Here is a 17,783-nt window from a genome sequence, read left to right as displayed (position 1 = left end):
CGGCTTTTCTCTAGACACGCTCCCCAATACCTCCCCACCCCCCCCCCTCTCTCTCCCTCTTCCCAGTGAAGTCCTAATGCATCAACACCACAACAAACTCACACAGAGATGCGTTCCCCAATTTGTTGACTGTTATCAAGTTACCACAAGTAATCAAATGATGAATAAACTCAATATGTTTTCAATCTTCTGTTGTTTTCACGGAGCCGAGGCAGTTGACATTCTCTCCCCCTGTTTCATCATTTATGCAACACAACAGCTTATCACACGTTTCTAATTGTCTGCTGGGCATCAAGCTTGTATGCACTTCTTGGCACTTCTTCACTGCTTTGTGCTGTCAACTACTACTCTTCTTTCAATCCTTTTTTTTTTCCAATCTCAGGCTGACTCTTATCCTGTCCTGCCCCATGGACTTGAAGAATTTCCCTATGGACATTCAGACCTGCACCATGCAGCTTGAGAGCTGTGAGTGCTTCTCTTGCTTCCTCCTTTGATTTCCCCTCAATCCGTTTGTTGTCGCTCACAGATGTGCTTGTAATGTCCATGATGTATGTTTCTGTTAGAACACAATGTAAGTGTTTATTAGTGACCACTTGTGAATTGAAAAGTGCAATTGTTTAAATCAAGCAAGATATCGTTTTTCTGTTTTTCTCATTCTGCAAACATAGGCGCATTAAATCAACGATCCAGGTGCTTGTGAAACAAATAAAACAACTTGTGGAAAAACGAAAAAGAAACTACTTAACAATCTAGAGCAGTATTTGTGTGTAATATAAGTGTGAGACTTAGTGAGAAGAAATTAAATCTTAATTCCTCTTAATTGAGGAATATCAACCAAATACATCAAATTGATTGAATGATTTTGTTGACTCAAGTTTTTTATGGTCAAAGGAAGTTTAATAAAAATAAAATGTGGACAAAATAACATAAAAATAAAATGTGTTAGAAATAAAATAAAGATTTTAAAATAAATATGTTAAATAAAACATTCGCAGAAGTCTTTCTATATAGTCTAATATCTTTGGAAATATATGAATATTATATTTTAAATATAAATATAGGTAGTGAAAATTATAAATACATTACACATGCAAAGATAAAGATGATTTAGATTATGAAGTATGTTTAGGAAGATTAAGATGTTTCTTAAGTGTGTTGTTAAAAAAAAATTATGTCTGAATGTGTAATATTAGGGCGGCTCACGATTCCACAATTTGAAAACATCTGGACTAGAGAACCCAAGCAATTATTTAACAATTAGAAAAATAATACGTATAGAAATTGTTCACTTAAAACAACTAAAGTAAAAACAAACTGAATAGTAAATAGTGTCACAGGTGCATTTAATTTGTATTTATCATTTTGTTACTGTCATTAGGTGTCTATTTGTTTGTTTTTAATAGAAGAAATATTGATTATTTTGAAGAAATAAAAATATTCATTGTATACAAAGAAGCTTTATGACCTACCTTTGTTTTGTATTAGCTGTTATTGTTCTCTAAAGTATTGTCAGAAGTGATACATTCTGAAATGATTTAATACAGCAGATACTTACTTGTAATCGTTTTCCATTTTTTCTCTTTGACACGACGATAACACATAATATTTTGTCAAACGTTCAGGTTAAAAATGAGAAAGATAAAGAGATTGATATAGTTTCTGTCACACGTTATGCTGATAAAACTAAAAGGGAGAAATATCTGAACTCCTCTTTTTGGCCTTGAGCGACGATAGCATCTGCCATTATGAAACCAATTTCCAGGATATAAATAATAAAACTTTAATTTTGTGTTCTCCTTTATTAAATTTGACCCTCCCTGCGTGGCTAGAGGTGACCCGACTCCCTGTTGAGAGGGAACTGAAGGTCTATTTCTCAGAGGAGATCCAGCCAATAAATAAGTCAAGCTGAATACTGGCGTGTCCACCTTATCTGATTCCATGAGAACCAAGGAGAATGACTTCGTTTTAACAAGGCGCCATGATTTATTTCAGCAAAGCAACATCGGCTGCACAATAAAAACATCTAATTCATTACTTGGAGATTTACCACTGGAGCAATACGAAATATCAAAATATTTATCTTCCTTGAACGTAGCTCTGTTCGCCCTGTGTGACTTTATCTCAAACAGACGTAAGGAAAACCCAATTATACGACCAATTTGAGCAATATTGCTTCTCTAGCCATAGATATCCAACAACAACCATTAGTTCTGTCTTACAAACGGATGCTGAAGAATCCTTTTGAATTTTGAGGAATAGGAAAAACCTTTCTGTTTGCCCTTTAGTCACGCTGCCGACTGGATTTTACACGCGCATTTCAAATGATTGTGACTCTACAAAGGCTTATCGTACCAAGAAAAAATAAGACGATCTTTACTTTGTGTTCATAGCTAGGAATGGGTGTTGTCTTTTAATAGATCTCAGTAATAATACTTTTGAAACCTAATCATAAAATAACTGATGTTCTGTCAGTATAATTTTGCCACTCAATTAATATAATTAATCAATTAAATAATTGTTACAGTCTCATAGCTGCAACCATTTCTGTCATTTTTAACAGACTGAAGTACGTTCTGTCAGTAATATTTTTAATATATTATATATTATATATATGTTAAATGTCTGTGATACGCACAAGGTAGATTTTTTTTCAGGTGAGTTCCAATGCCATTCATTAGGTCAGAAAAAGAGAAAGGAGTTTTAGTTACAATGTTAGTCCCATCAAACTCATCAATTGGCAGAAACTTGAAATTTAATAGAAGTGATAATTGAAAATGTGTATTAATATATATGACAATTCGGTTTCCAGTACACAGCAGACAATATATTCATAAAAACAATAACAGAGGGCAAATAAGAGAACAAAGTGCAAGGCGTGACAAAATACAAATATATATCAAAGGAAAAAACTATAATAATAATAATACAATACATACAATCTTAATAACACCAAACAACATGTACAAATTGGAATCTTAATCAATTAAAATTATAGACGATTAATCTTGAAACATAAAATGACTAAACTGAGGGCGCCATATCTGACCTTTAAAAAATGGGATGATTCACAAAGCTTCAGCCTATCACTATCTCCATCTTCTGCCTTCTATTCCAAGTGTATTTTACTTCTAATTGATCATCAAGTAGTTCAGTTAAATGTCTATTCGTCATCCGTCCATATATTTAAAGATTTATCATTTTGGTATCTTCAGGGTAACACCAACTTATTCTCCAAAAAGTTGTATTTTGCATCAGAATTGTTAAAATATGTGAAAGACCATTTGTCTAGCCAATTATTTTGTACAATGTTGGTTCCAACCACCAATAATACCCGTTTATTACTGAGCCTTGGTTTGTTAGTGTAAAGCCAGCTGCAATTACACAAAATCCTTCCTTATTAAACCCTGTTGAGAAGCCTTGGGATGACAAGGGCTAGCTTACAACCCAAGGGTGCGATTCCCTTCTTCTCACCTCCTTTTACTGCTGCTACTGCAAGTGTAACTTGAGGAAGAGATGAAGCGTCCGATGCCATAGAAAGGAAAAAAAAAAAATAGAAGTATTATTTTAGCTGTTTATGAGCGCCAAGGCCAATCGACTTTTCTGGTCTTGCACGCCGAAGGCTTATGTTTATATATAACTAGATCCAACCATAAGAATCTGCCTCATTCTGGCACATCAAAGTCCCATATCTGCAGCTTATACTCGTTGCCTTGAGCTGTTGCTGTCCACTGAAACTCACACTTTAACGATACACCGTAAGTGAAAAGCAAGTCAGAGACATCAAATCTCTACATCCAAGCGTAGATGACACAGTGTTTAAACATGAAATATAAAGTGGTATCATTCACTTAACAGATCCAGCCGTGTGAATTACGTTTACATCATTTGGTTAATTGTGTAGCCGAAGCCTTCATCAGGAAAGACGGGGAAACCAGGGATTGCATTAGCATTCTTGCTTCTTACCGGGGAATGTATAGATGACAGTGGATTTAGCTCATGAACATGATAAGTGTATTTTAGCGATGCTGTTTCGCTTGTCAGTCAGGCCAGCCTTGGTTATAGCACCTTGAATAATTGATGTCTTTGTATCTTGGGGCCTAAAGAGTCCCGGGAGACTTCGGTATTGTTAAGATGTGTAGGGAATTCTGCATTCTCTCCGCATGCCGATGCATATTTAATACAACTTTGGAATAATCAGGTAGTGACGAAGGAATACACAAAGATGATGCAAATCATGTGAAAATGTAAGTGGTGTAGACACCGGCACAAATATCTACTAGATATGAATTATTGTTATATAGTCTTAAGATTTACACTGGCAGCTTTACATGCTTTAATCAGGTTTTCTTTTTAGTGCTTTCACCATTCCCAATGTCATCAGTATCCTCCCGTGTTATTTTGTAACCTTCAAGATTATGTGCTGCACAAGATGATGGCTGTGACCTTTCTGGTGACAAACATGATGGCAGAGGGTGGCTGGTCGGAGTAGAACGTTACATCATCCTCACCGAGTAATTAGTTTATTTATGATGGACAAACGGAGGATCATGGTACTTGAACCCCAGAATATATTGAACTATGAAAGTGGAACAAGTGATTAAAAAATAAATGAATCCACTTTGGATTTTCGTTTTAGTGAAATGTTATTAACTATTCAAGTGTCATCTTTCTGTAGGTCAGAATTTCTTCAAAGAAATTCAAAATTGCAGGTTTTATTCGTCCCATAACTTCTAATAATGTTAACTGTAATTCAAGATTCTTCCTTCAAAGACATATGTATAAGACAATTTTACCTCATTCTTTTGCTGAGGAATTGAACCTGCAGTTTAGCTCTAAAAAAGCTCACCTATGTAATTCAAATTTAAACATCTGAGTTCTACAGCGTTTTGTAACATGTTTTCCTTCTTCCCTTAAAATAACGCTGTAAACCAAAAACATGAAGTTTACATATCAATGGGAAACTATAAAGTGGCCCCTTGACATCTTTAATTATATTTAAACATTTTTAAATACTTCCTAGTATACTTTCCAAAACCTATTATGTATTATCTCAAATGTTTTTATTGATTTCTTAAACCTTAACCAAAGCCCATTGAGTTAGTTTTATTTTCATTCATCATTCAGGATTTTTAATTAAAATATTAATTAAATATAAAAATGTTTAATTTTGAGAAAATTACCAATTAATGCTTTTTGATCTCATCAGTACATTTAAAATATATTTTATCACATCACAACAAAGATTAACTAGGTTTTTAGTTTTACCAATAATATGTTTATATTCATCAGACCTTGAATTAACTTAAGAGCAGATAAACCATTAACCTAATTATAACAATACCCATAATTTAGATCACGGAATATACAAAAAAGGCATCAGTATTATGCAAAATGTGTGTTGCATGAGTCAACATTAAAACTGTAAAGCATTAGGGTTCATGTTTAAATTGTGATTTGAATTCAAATTGTACTGTATTGCCTTTCCAACAGTCGGCTACACCATGAATGACCTGATCTTCGAGTGGCTGGCCGAGAGCCCGGTGCAGGTGGCTGAGGACCTCACTCTTCCACAGTTTGTGCTGAAAGAAGAGAAAGACCTAGGTTACTGCACCAAGTACTACAACACAGGTACGACAACAGGGATCATCAACCACGTATTTTAAAACAGTTGTATTTCCTAGAATATTATTATATTATTATTATTATATTATATATATATTTTATTTAAATAAAAGTGTTTGTGTGTGACCACGTCCAGGCAAATTCACCTGCATCGAAGTGAAGTTCCACTTGGAGCGCCAGATGGGCTACTACCTGATTCAGATGTACATCCCCTCCCTCCTCATCGTCATCCTCTCATGGGTGTCTTTCTGGATCAACATGGACGCCGCACCAGCCAGAGTGGGCCTGGGCATCACCACCGTCTTGACGATGACCACTCAGAGCTCGGGCTCCAGGGCCTCACTGCCAAAGGTGGGTCACTTCTGGATCTTTACTTCTCGGATAATAAAAGTAACAGTTCTAAATCGGAAGATTGCAATGTCATTCTAAATACACAACATGAATAAAGTAAAAAACTTCAATTTCAAGTAAATTAAATACAAGTTATTTAAATCTTGCTTCAAGTTTCTATTTTGCAACACTTCCAGGTAAAACTCTGATAAGGAATTCAGAAATATTTGACATTGGAAATCAATTATTCATTAAAAAGATCAAAATATCCAGCAAATGTAAATTGTCGTTAACGAAAAAAATGCGTTAAAATATGCAGATTTTCTTTAATATACTGTAGTATCCGGCAAAATTAGTAAAAATATATTGTTCTATTGATCATATTCATCCCATGATACAAAAAAATAGTGTGTGAGTGAGTGGTTTTTTGTCTATACGTGTACTCTGCGATAGGTTTGCTCCCTGTCCAGGGTGTCCCCTGCCTCTCACCCCAAAGTAGCTGGGATAGGCTGGGAATGAGAATACGGAAAGTAATATTTATGTGTATTGTTGTCGGGTAAAAAAAGATGTTGATACAGAAATCTTAGGTTTTATAAAATGTAGGTCTTCTCAAAATACCTTAGCTATCTTGTCCTAGTTCTTATGTCCTCATTTACGACATAAAATCTTTTTGAGAAACTCTCACTCCGCGGTTCTGCATGCAGCTTATAATGCAGCTGTGTTTTGTTTTTTAAGAGAATAAATCCAGTGAAGGAGAAATATTCCATGACATATATTTAAATGCATATAGTTGGCCAGTTGTCTGCCAGGGCGTTTCTATAGGGCCTTTTCTACATTTAAGGCCAAGAGTTCTCTTGGCCTTAAATATAGAAAAGCTTCAACCGTATCCTCAATATCTTGTGGTTGAGCAGCCAACACTGCTTGTTGGATAATTGGTCTGCGAAAGTGACATTTAAAGCAAAGTATCTTTTTATACAATGATACAAAGGATTGTTATTATCATTCCTAAAGAAAAGGTGGTGCTCTTAATTCCAATCATGAACTGTATTTACAGTAAATCTAGCATTTGCACACATTGTTTGGCTCTTCTATTGAAGAGATTTCCAAATAAGAAGGGGTTCATCTGAGGACATGTTATACTGGGATGAAAAAGACAAGCTGGAAAGGATACGGTGTCCTTCCAATAAAAAACAAAGTCAGGACGGACTGAGATCATCACAGAAGCACATATTCCTGATTGGCCCGCTGAAGTCCATAATTGCTTTATGATGTTAGATGAGACTGGGTTACCATAGCGACAGTCCTCCTGCCTACAGCAGCAACAACATGATAGTTGTATAGATCATGAAAAACCCTTCATTTTCTATCATCCTTTGAAGACTTCATTACAACAGGTTAATACACGTAGCATAGACCAGGCAGAACGAGCAGATCTTTAATGACGCTCAGTTCTATGGATTTCAAGGGAAATCCATTTTGTTTCTGGTAGGTTTCATTTTGTGTGCTTAGCAACCAGTTAAAAATCAATATTATCAACCTGCGCTGACTCAGAGTACATCAAGATCCAACACGGAAAATATGATAAATTCATGTTCAGGGTAGAACAAGAAACAGAAGAATCTTCAAGAGCCACGTATAACTGTCTGCTACCTGCCCTGTTATTGCTACAATCACATGAAGAAATCGAAACGTCTGAATGTATGCTAGAATAGCTATCATAGATTACCCTTATGGACTAACATGCAGGTGTAACAAACATGCATGTAATGAACAGAATTAACCCCAAGAAAATCAATAAACATTATAACCTCCAGGAATTGAAAAAGTATTTTACGCTACGGTGAATTGTAAATGGATTATTGTGATCTATGTAAGCAGTGTTCTACTATAACGGGGTCGATAAGAACCATCCATTCTATCAGAGGGGTGGAGTCATTCCACCTTTTTTTTTAAATGTTTAAGGTTTAACTTTTACTACATTTGCTTTAAATTACATTTTTTCTTCTCTCCTTTACTACCTTACAATGTGTTGAAACTTTAATTTTAAATAAAAGGCTTCAAATGATGTGCAAATGGAATGAAACAAGATGCTTTCTAAAATGTCTTTTACTTTGATTTTGCTTTTACTTATTATTTTACTGATATATTTATCAACACGAGTAAGCATCTCAGTGTGACAATCGTTTTTCTTGTAGGGGTGTTAAAAGAATAACGATACAGTACTATATTGTAAAAAAAAATGTATGATACAGCACATTATCTTTTTCTTACTTGCTTTAATGATTTAAAGTTCAATAAAGTGTGTTTAATATAAAATGATTGGATTTAATTAAATATTAGATGGCAGAAGTCATTAAGTCTTCTGCAGGATAATGGAACAATGAAATTCTTCTAGATCCTGGTGATGACTGGGAATGAGAGGATACATTCAAGTCAAGCTGTTTTTTGGACATATTTTCTTTCATAACAAATAAAAGCACTTTAGTGATCTGTAATTCTGCCACGCCAGAGTCAAGTACTCCAGCTATACAACAAATATATCCTTGTTCCTACAGTATCACAATATATCATATCGTAGTCCATTTATCATGATACATATTGTGTGGCCAGGTTCTTGCAAATACACACCCCTATTATCTTGACTTTCTCGCAAAACAAAATAAATGTTTTTAAAACACACAAAAAAACAAATGTAATAGTGGAGACAAACAACAGTTAGCAAAGCAGTATTCTTACCTCAGGTTAGCTAACTCACCACAGAGATAAGCTTGTTTAACCTCTGCAGTCGTAGACTACAAACAAAAATATGACCTCCATTAGGAACATGTGCTCTCTAACTTCAATTATAAATCGTGTCTATAAATAAAAGAAAATCCTGTGGCAAGTCAAGGCTCAATTGTGCAAATAGAGTGATAAAAGAAAAATATAAAATCTTCCGCAAATGAGTGGAAGTCTTTCCATTTTTATATATAAGTATTTTTTATGCTGTGTTTTGCCTTTAAATACATGGTGTAGTAACGCACATAAGTCATGTTTAAACTACTTTTTGAAAATTCTTTCTTAGTACTAATCCCTCAATCAGTGGTGCCACAATTAGCAACACTAAAAATAACATTTTGCATTATAACCAATATGATATACATATAGATAGAAAAAAAAAATAAAAATACTTTTGACGTTTGGTCAATTTTTTGAGCTAAATACACAGTTTTAAAAAAGGAAAACACAGGCGTCTATATCACCAAAGTTTTCATGGAAGATAGAAATAATGGAGAGTTCATTCTATAGTAGTAATTGCTGTTAATGTTAAGTGACATGACATTCTTATGTACAGAGCTTTCTGAGTCTATGTTATGACCCTAATGACCCACGTCTCACTGGCTCATTGAATTTCCCATTGTATTGACTTTAACCAATGAGAGTTATCAATACCCATTGACTTCAATCGCTCGTCTGTTCAGGTATCCTACGTGAAGGCTATTGACATCTGGATGGCCGTGTGCCTCCTGTTCGTCTTCGCCGCCCTGCTGGAATACGCAGCCGTCAACTTTGTCTCAAGGCAACACAAGGAATTCATCAGGCTGAGGAAAAAGCAGCGACAGCAGAGAATAGTAAGTGTAATCCTGCAGAATAAAACATACATGATGCATGGTGTCACACATCGTGGCGGACTCTTAAAAACTGCACCGCAGTCCTTGTCAGAGAGCGTAACGTTGACATATTGCCCTATGTTATCGGGAGTGCTGTGTATTCGGGAGCTGACAGCGTCCATACATTCCAGCCTGCTGTCAATCTACATGATTTAGATCGGACTGTTTCTATTATGTGAGCAGTGACCTGTGAAAAACCTTTGCAATTCTTTTTGCTCTTACCACTGACATAAGGAAACTGCCTCTGGACCTTCCTTATGGCGCTCTGGCACCATCATGGTCTATCACTGCTTGATTCACTATGGACAAGTAGAGTACACAAAAACAATAATGTTCTTTTATTAAATCTTGTTTGGATAGTATTTTTGCTGTAAAACACATTATTGATACAGAAAATGTATTTTAAATAAATATTAGTTTTAATTCACTGACATCAAGGCAATTGCATTAGCAGTGGAAGACGTCAAGAATATTTACTTCATTGTAAGCAAAGTGTTCCATTTTCGAAACCAAGTCTAGGGATGGGTTGATGACCGTTCATGAAGCTCTGTCCTTATTTTCAGAGCCATCTAGATGTCACTCTCTGATCTATAATCTGTTGATTTAAACAACTAGTCTATACAGAAAAAGAACAAGACTGACAAATTACTTAGATTTGCATCAACATTGGATGGTAAATAGTTCTTAGAGTTTCTACCTAGTAGTTCGGTGAGGTTACTCTAAGGGTGATCTAGTCAATTTTAATGGGTTGAAAAAGCATCATTAAACAGCATCATTGTCTTCAAAGCCTACTATATAGCACTATCTAATCTTTAATTAGTCAACAGTAGTGATGGATATATAAGGCCTCATGATAACAAACATTATAAAGCAGAGAGTGCCATCTAGTGGCCTTTAAAAATGAAGACACTGTATCATGATTCAGTGTCTTCACTATAAACTGCTGTATCATGAGACCTCATCAACCCATCACTAGTCAACAGTCATTCTAATAGATTATCCCTACATTAATTTAACTAAGGGCACCTACTGATATAAAAAAAAATAGGAAACTTCTCCATGAAGCTTCATTAGTCCATCACTGCAAGTAATGGGTCCCATTTCCTCAGTTTTAGGGGGTACTGCTCTGGTTTTATTACTGGGCAGAAAAGCCGCACCGGTTCTATACATTACTCTCTCGGATGGGTGCAAGTGTTGCTACTACAGTGGGGGCTTCTATGGCACAAATACTCAGACTTTCTCACTTCCATCCAATCACCAAATCCCATAGGCATGTCGCAGTAATCAAATTACTGTAATGGAAACTTTAGCAAAGCTAAAAATTACTCGCGCTCTCACCAGAGGAGACGTCTTCTAGCAATGTGACAACCAATACACACATAGGACTTCTAGAGACTTACCAGAAACTAAGATCTCAAAGATCTCTATGGGACATCTCCGTAAATATTTAGTCTCCGAGTGGCTGCGACTGACCCCTTGTGGAAGTTGCAACAACGTCTTTGCGACTTCTCCACCAGTAAAGCATTGTCCGTCACTGCGAGGTCTCCTTGCTCTTTTTGGTCTCGAGAAGATCGGAATTGGTTGAAATTGCGTGGACATCTCTGATAAATATGACTCTGATGAGTAGACCTCGCCGTGACCAGCGGAGTTTCAATGAGATCTCAAGGCTGGTGAGATACTTCTCATTGGAAACGCCAACTCAACCGTAAGGGCCAATCAGGGGTTAAGTGACTTACTCAACAACATAACACTTTTTTGTATGGAGCTTGGTTCAAACAGACAGTCAGGCTTTACCAGTCTGAAATATAGAAATAAGTGCGAGAATGTGAAGATTTAATTCACAAATTCCAGACAAGGTGGGCTCACTCGGATTCAATGTCTCAGACTTCTTTCAAATTACCCTGTGACCCAGACTGAAAGTACAGCATGTCTTGGGAGGAGGAGGTCAGCGGATAACTTTTTCGGATAAAGGTTTCAGATGAGATTCACAACTGTCCTCGTAACTTTATTCTTGCAGGAATCAAAAAGCAGCGTTCCTCAAAATTCTTTAGGGTAAAGTCACTTGAGAAAAACACCTCCGACATCAGAGTAAGTGGCTCAGTGTTTGGGCAGAGTCGCAAAAATTGAGGCACAGTAAAGTAGTGAGTGTCTGGCAGATTTACTGGGCAGTCTGCCCTGCTGTGTCAATAAAAATGAGATAAAATGATGCTGTGTAGAGAAAAGGATTTCCCCTGAACCACGTCGGCTGCACTATTACTCCCACTGAGCCAGAGTTAGAGGTTACAAATTGTCCATCTGAGATTCATTGACACCTGACCTGAGCTCAATTGAGCTTCAGATTTGATCCTGGAGCAGCAAAAACCTCATCATTGCTTGTGCAGAACAATAAAAAAAAGACTGTCTTTGAGTTGATATAGAGATGTCATAAATCTGTGATTTAGTTTTCAGTGTCAGCTGGTCAGAAAATGTTTTTGCTAAATTGTTTGTTTTATTTTAAACGGAGGATCTTTCCTGTTCTTCGGGAAGTGTCGAGTCATTGCGGAAAACTGTCGAAAACAACACGACCGACCGGAGTCTGAATCAGCACTGCAACATCTGGGCCAGGGTAAAAATAAAGCTGAAAAAATATCAACCCCGACCTTCAGCTTTGTCCAGCCTTTTTAAATTGATTCTGTCCTGCAACTTTCACCTCAAACCTGATTTTTTTTTTTCCCTGGCACCTTTCCCACATCCAAGTCCACTTTGTGCTGTTCCAGTCCCGTTAGTCCTGCCCTTTCGTTCAGCGTCTCTGCCTCTTTATCCAAGTATTATCATATCCAATTAACTTTGACACCTTTTCCTTTACCCCGAGGTGAAACCTCATATTTTCCAAAGGTTTTCTTTTTTTTAAACATACTCCCCCATTTGTCCTTAAAGTTTAATGCTATTTTTACCATGTTGTAATCATTTTCTCTCTCTTATCTAAAGGTCTTAACTTTGTAAAGTTGTTCAATTGTCTACAAAGTTTTACGCATTTACTTATCAAGTGTTTTCGTGTTTTACCACATTTATTTGAAGATAGAGGGAAAACATGACCAGAGTCAGAAGCACTGATTTCTTGCGTTGATCTCAGTCGAGGCTGTGACAAAGATGCAAGTTAATTCTGAAATCATCCGTTTTTATGCATATTTTTGGGCCTTAAGGAAATTAAATTGACTCGTTTGAACGCATAATTTCTCATTAAGTTACAAAGGGCATCACAGGGTGTTGTTGAATAACCCAAAGCTGCAAATAAGCTTTGGCTTTTTAGTAAATATAAAGAACTTTGCACAAACAATTTGAATCAAAATGAAGCTTTATTCACAGAAACAGCTCGTTGGGCATACAGGCCTGAGATCAGTCAAGAGTAAGATGAACAGATCTCACTTACGGGATTAAAAAAAAAAATGGCCAAATTTAGATCCAGCATTCTCATTTTCCCTCTCAAAAGTGGAACGTACAGCTGTCAAAGTTAAGCTACGTGTCTATTAATATTTGACGCAGAGGGCGGGAACTGTGTCTTATCCACTGTCGGATAGCGACCATCCTGCCATTCATCATCTTCCTCCCCCAGCTGGCTTTAAAATATCGAGATCATGACTTTTTATTAATAGGAATTTTGAAAGGGTTGTCATTCAGCAACTTTGAAAAGTGCCAGAAAAGAGGGATGGAGGTTAATTTGTTGATTGATCATTTCAAATTGCAGTTTCCCTTTGCTGTTACGTAATTGAGATGACCGCCGACCTACGTTTTAGAGGAGAAAAGCTTCAGAAGTAATTAGATGATTAAAGTTAGTGTCTCAGATGGGTCTTGTTCGGTGTCTGGCTTTTCTTAAAGAACTTGTGAGAAAGCCTATTATCAGATATTGGTTTTTCAATTTTCATATCGAGTCATTTTGAGTCTTTGGTTAGCAGGAAACCTAGCACAAGCTAAGCTTATCCTCAACCCCTTCTTTATTGAAAGTAAATTACACAACAGTGGTTTAACAAAGAACTTTCAATCACTGTGTTGCTACTGTTACCCACATTTATTACGATTAACTAATGATCTAAATTGTTATGTACACATGAAACAGCTGTCTGGTTAAACCACACATTCAGGCAACTCACGATGACTATATTGTTAAACTTCATTATTTTTTAAAGATATTTAATTGTCTGTTCTGTGAGCGGTTTTTAAATGTAAATTTTAGGTTATCTAAAGTTTTAGAATTTTAATATGAAACTTGTTTCTTTATCTGTCTAATGTTTAATGGCATGGCTAATGGAAATAAAGTACATTAAATATTAAAATAAAAAGTTTTTCAATCACACTCAAGAGAAAAGTGTATATTTACCAAACTGGGCCTTATAATGGTCGAATTATTATTGTAGACTTGATTCGTTTGTTCTTCAACAATCAAAATTTCTTTATTTAAAGTTTTACTGTTATTGAAAGTCTCTTCAAAATTGTTGACATAGATGTGTTCCTTAGCTTATATTATACCCCGTTATTCATGGTTACCTATGAAGATCTTATTGACCTACTTTGATACCCTCAAGATAAAATAACTGGACAGTCTAAATGTTCTACTTTTATTGCCCATGGAATGCTTAAGGTCTTTGTTGAATTTTCAAACTTCTTTTTTTTCTGTTTTACAAAATTGTTTTTGTGAAATTTACGCATCAGCAAAATTGTCTGGAAAGCCACTAGATTTCAATTTTCCAACCTATGTGTGTATAATTGATTAAAAAAGCTTCACAAACCAAAGTTGTCTTTCCAAACATTAAACAGTAGGCAGTTGTATAGGCATATTCAATTTTGCTGTGTCAACTGTTAGTACTATTTATGTTCATAGAAGCATACCAGGTGTTTGGAATATCCAATTTTTTCTAATTTTCTATCAATCTCATGTAATTTCTTCACCAGTTTGAACAAGAATATAGTACTTAGAATGGCTCTTCCATCTGTTGATGCTGGTTACGTAAGAGCAAACGATATCCATGGTCTGCATCTTCGGGGGAAATGGAGTGTTCAGTCAACCGTGGGAGATCCTGGAAAGCGCCTGTTGTCCATCGCTTTGTCTTGAACGTGTAAAGGGTAAAACATGGGAACGAAACAGGGGAATGTCTGATGACTCACAAAGTCAGAAACAGTGTATCAAGACCTTCATCTTTGAGATTCAGTCATGTGATCCTGACCTTTTGAGCCACACTCCTGATGCGTCGAGGGATAAGCCCGTGACGAAAAAAGAGCTTTAAATCAGGGGTTGGAACAAAAACCTTCACCATCCCCGGTCCTTTAAGGACCGGTTTGGAGACCCCTGCTTTAAATGAAGGGAATTCTGACAATGTTCCGTCTGCTTCACTTCACAGGAAGAAGATCTGGTTCGAGAGAGCAGGGGGTTTTACTTCCGAGGTTATGGACTGGGTCATTGCCTGCAGAACAAGGACATTCCGACAGTGGACGGGTCCACCGTTTTCACCCCTCCTCCCCCTCCCAAGGCCGTCTGTCACGACGGAGATGTTCTTCACAAGCGCTTCGTGGACCGGGCTAAACGCATTGACACCATATCAAGAGCTTTTTTTCCTCTGAGCTTCCTAATATTCAACATCTTCTACTGGATCACCTACAAGGTTCTACGACATGAGGACATCCACGCAAATTTGTAAAGCTCTGAAACGAAAAGATAGGATCTGGTTGATGATGAGAAAAATGTGTCGGAAGCGCTTGTGCTTCGTCAGAAACATCTGGATAGAATTGTGCTCAGGTGCGTCTTCAGGATCGGGAGTGACTTAGCCTGTAAGACAAGTTAAAGCTGCGTGTTCAGGTTGCCGTTTTTTGATTGCTCGCTCATATATGGTTTGGTTTATCCAGAAATCTTCCGGTACGGTCGGTACATTACCCTTATATTGGACTCTGCTTCGAGTCGGGTTAAGTTAAACCTGGCTTAAGGCCACACAACTGACTTGAATTTGAATGAATGTTTTTTGGAAATGATATACATTTTTTCTTTTTTAAAACATTTGGTTTAATAAAAGGGTACTTTTGGGGGGCGGGGTGGGGGTCAAAGGTTCGAAAAGGGGTCTTTGAAATTCGTGAACATCCAGTATGTTGTGATATTTAGCTACTTATATCTTGATTATAAATAAGAGTGTAAAAATTGTACATAAAAAAAAGCCGTTTCATTCAACCGCACAAAGCACAACTATGTTTTTCTTTTGACTAAATTTAAATAAAATATTATTCTGACAAAATAAAGAGGTTTTCATTTGGTCCCTGATATTGACATGCACCTTTATTTCCTTCGTTTGCTCCATATTGTTCAACCCTCCATTCAAAATGTTCTCCTTTTCCTACCCCAGGTATTCTGGACGAGACACAATTACATTTCTATTACAGCGCTTTAATGGATTCTCCAGCTTGGAATCGACAGAGAAACGCTGAGGGAGACCCTTGGATTCTGTATAATGCATGTTTATAAACAGTTCAAATCGGTGGTTCCTGACTCTGGAAGGGATTTTTTTTTTTTAAAGGGCTGTTCATGAAGCGTGTTTGCATAATGAACGCGGGTCGGGGTCACATCGGGATTTAAAGTTGCATAATAGCCACTTCTCCCTGAGCGACAGTTGGGAAGGTGTAGAAACACATGAAGAGACGGCGGGGGGGGGGGGGGGGGGGGGGGGGGGTTTGGGAAGGAAAGAGGGGGTGGGGGGGCTTCACCAGTCAGGGAGGACGAATTAGTTTTTTAATAGGAAATCAGAGGGTTGTTTTATCAACTAATGAGTTTGAAAGGGGTTTGCTGTTCCACTGCAAAGGACAATGAATTCAGAGCAGCTGAAGTCTACGGTCCCTTTTGTCTGCGACTAATCAGCCATTCTGGATTCCCTGATTCCCTGGGTAATATGAACCCGTGTGTTTATTGTGTTTTCATTTCTACTCTACTGGCCGCCTCTGCTGTACAGGGCTATACAATCCCTACTGATACCACAACAGTCTTTTCTTAAAGGTAGCTAACAGTAAAAAAAAAAGTTATGTTTAAGATCTCTAGATCCAATTCAACAATACTTCAACAAACCTTAAAAAAGACAATAGAAAGTCAGTTAACACTTATTTCTAATTGGTTTCTTCCCAACTTAAGCAGCCACTGTTAGTTGAGTGGATATTATTGTATATTCCCTGCATTTTCATGCATTTTCTACCTACTGACATTCACCAGAGTTGAAAAATAACATTTCCTAAGAGGCCACATTAGATCCTGAGACTGAAGTTAGGGGTTGTCAAGTCAAAATACAGAAGGAACCCCCAAAAAAGTCTATATATGATGGAAACACATTTTACCTTTTTTAAACGATTGGCAAAATGTTAATGTGATTAAAAGTGAATTTTAAATGAAATAATAATTTAATTTATTTTTTCCTTTAATGAGGTACTGGAAGAATCAAAAGGCAGAGTAACAAAAAGTCTTTTAACTCTTGCATTCAGACCTAAGGGGCGATTAATTAATTTATAAAATAAAGAAGTGTTCAGGAAAATTTAATCACCGTCCTGTAACTATTTACTCTGACCTTGTGAAGGCGAAGCCTTTCAATGGTTTGGGGGCTTTTGCCTTGGCAGAAATAATCTGCTTTTATTTTGAGTGTAGTCTATTCTCTTTCTCACACACAATAAAAAGAAATTGAAAAAACTTACATATTTTTTATGACTTTATGACTTATTAAAATATTTTTTCTGTACAAAAGATCTAACTAATATTAAGATGAGGTACGACATTGTCAGTCTCCAGTGACTTATATCGGAGTTATGTGGGCCTAAGGCTATATGTATATTTAAAAATGTTTTTGTTTTTTATACATTAGGAAACCCTGACTGTGGCAAGAGGGATTTATGATACGTTAAATACAAGTTATCAATTGCATCCGATTTGAGGACTGTAAAATATTTCTTCAAAAAAAAAATTTCATGAAAATGTTAATGACCAAATAGGTTTTGTTTACCAATATATACGTTAAAATTGTTAAAAAATATATATATATTTTTATATTTTCGATCATGGCTGTTCAACACTTAGTTCAGTTAAAGAATGCAATTTTCTGGCTTTATTTTTTCATTTTGGTAAAGTTATTGTTATAAATATTTATACTTTCGTTGTTTTGATTTAGAATAAAATGTTAATGCATTATA

The 17,783-nt window shown here is 36.3% G+C and overlaps 1 protein-coding gene across 1 annotated transcript in view; it reads left to right on the top strand.

Annotated features, from left to right (window-relative positions):
* The window catches only part of glra4a (glycine receptor, alpha 4a), a 49,715-nt gene extending 34,082 nt beyond the window's left edge, over positions 1–15,633 (top strand). The window contains exons 5-9 of the mRNA XM_087798557.1: positions 383–465; positions 5,491–5,628; positions 5,759–5,973; positions 9,414–9,563; positions 14,975–15,633. Coding sequence (XP_087654683.1) covers positions 383–465; positions 5,491–5,628; positions 5,759–5,973; positions 9,414–9,563; positions 14,975–15,271 — 883 coding nt within the window. The 3' untranslated portion in view covers positions 15,272–15,633. The remainder of the gene's footprint in view (positions 1–382; positions 466–5,490; positions 5,629–5,758; positions 5,974–9,413; positions 9,564–14,974) is intronic.
* Positions 15,634–17,783: the final 2,150 nt, after the last annotated feature.

The sequence above is a fragment of the Callionymus lyra genome, chromosome 9 (genome assembly GCF_982586985.1).
Source record: "Callionymus lyra chromosome 9, fCalLyr1.hap1.1, whole genome shotgun sequence".
Lineage (NCBI taxonomy): Eukaryota > Metazoa > Chordata > Actinopteri > Syngnathiformes > Callionymidae > Callionymus > Callionymus lyra.
This window is presented reverse-complemented; position numbering and strand designations above follow the sequence as displayed.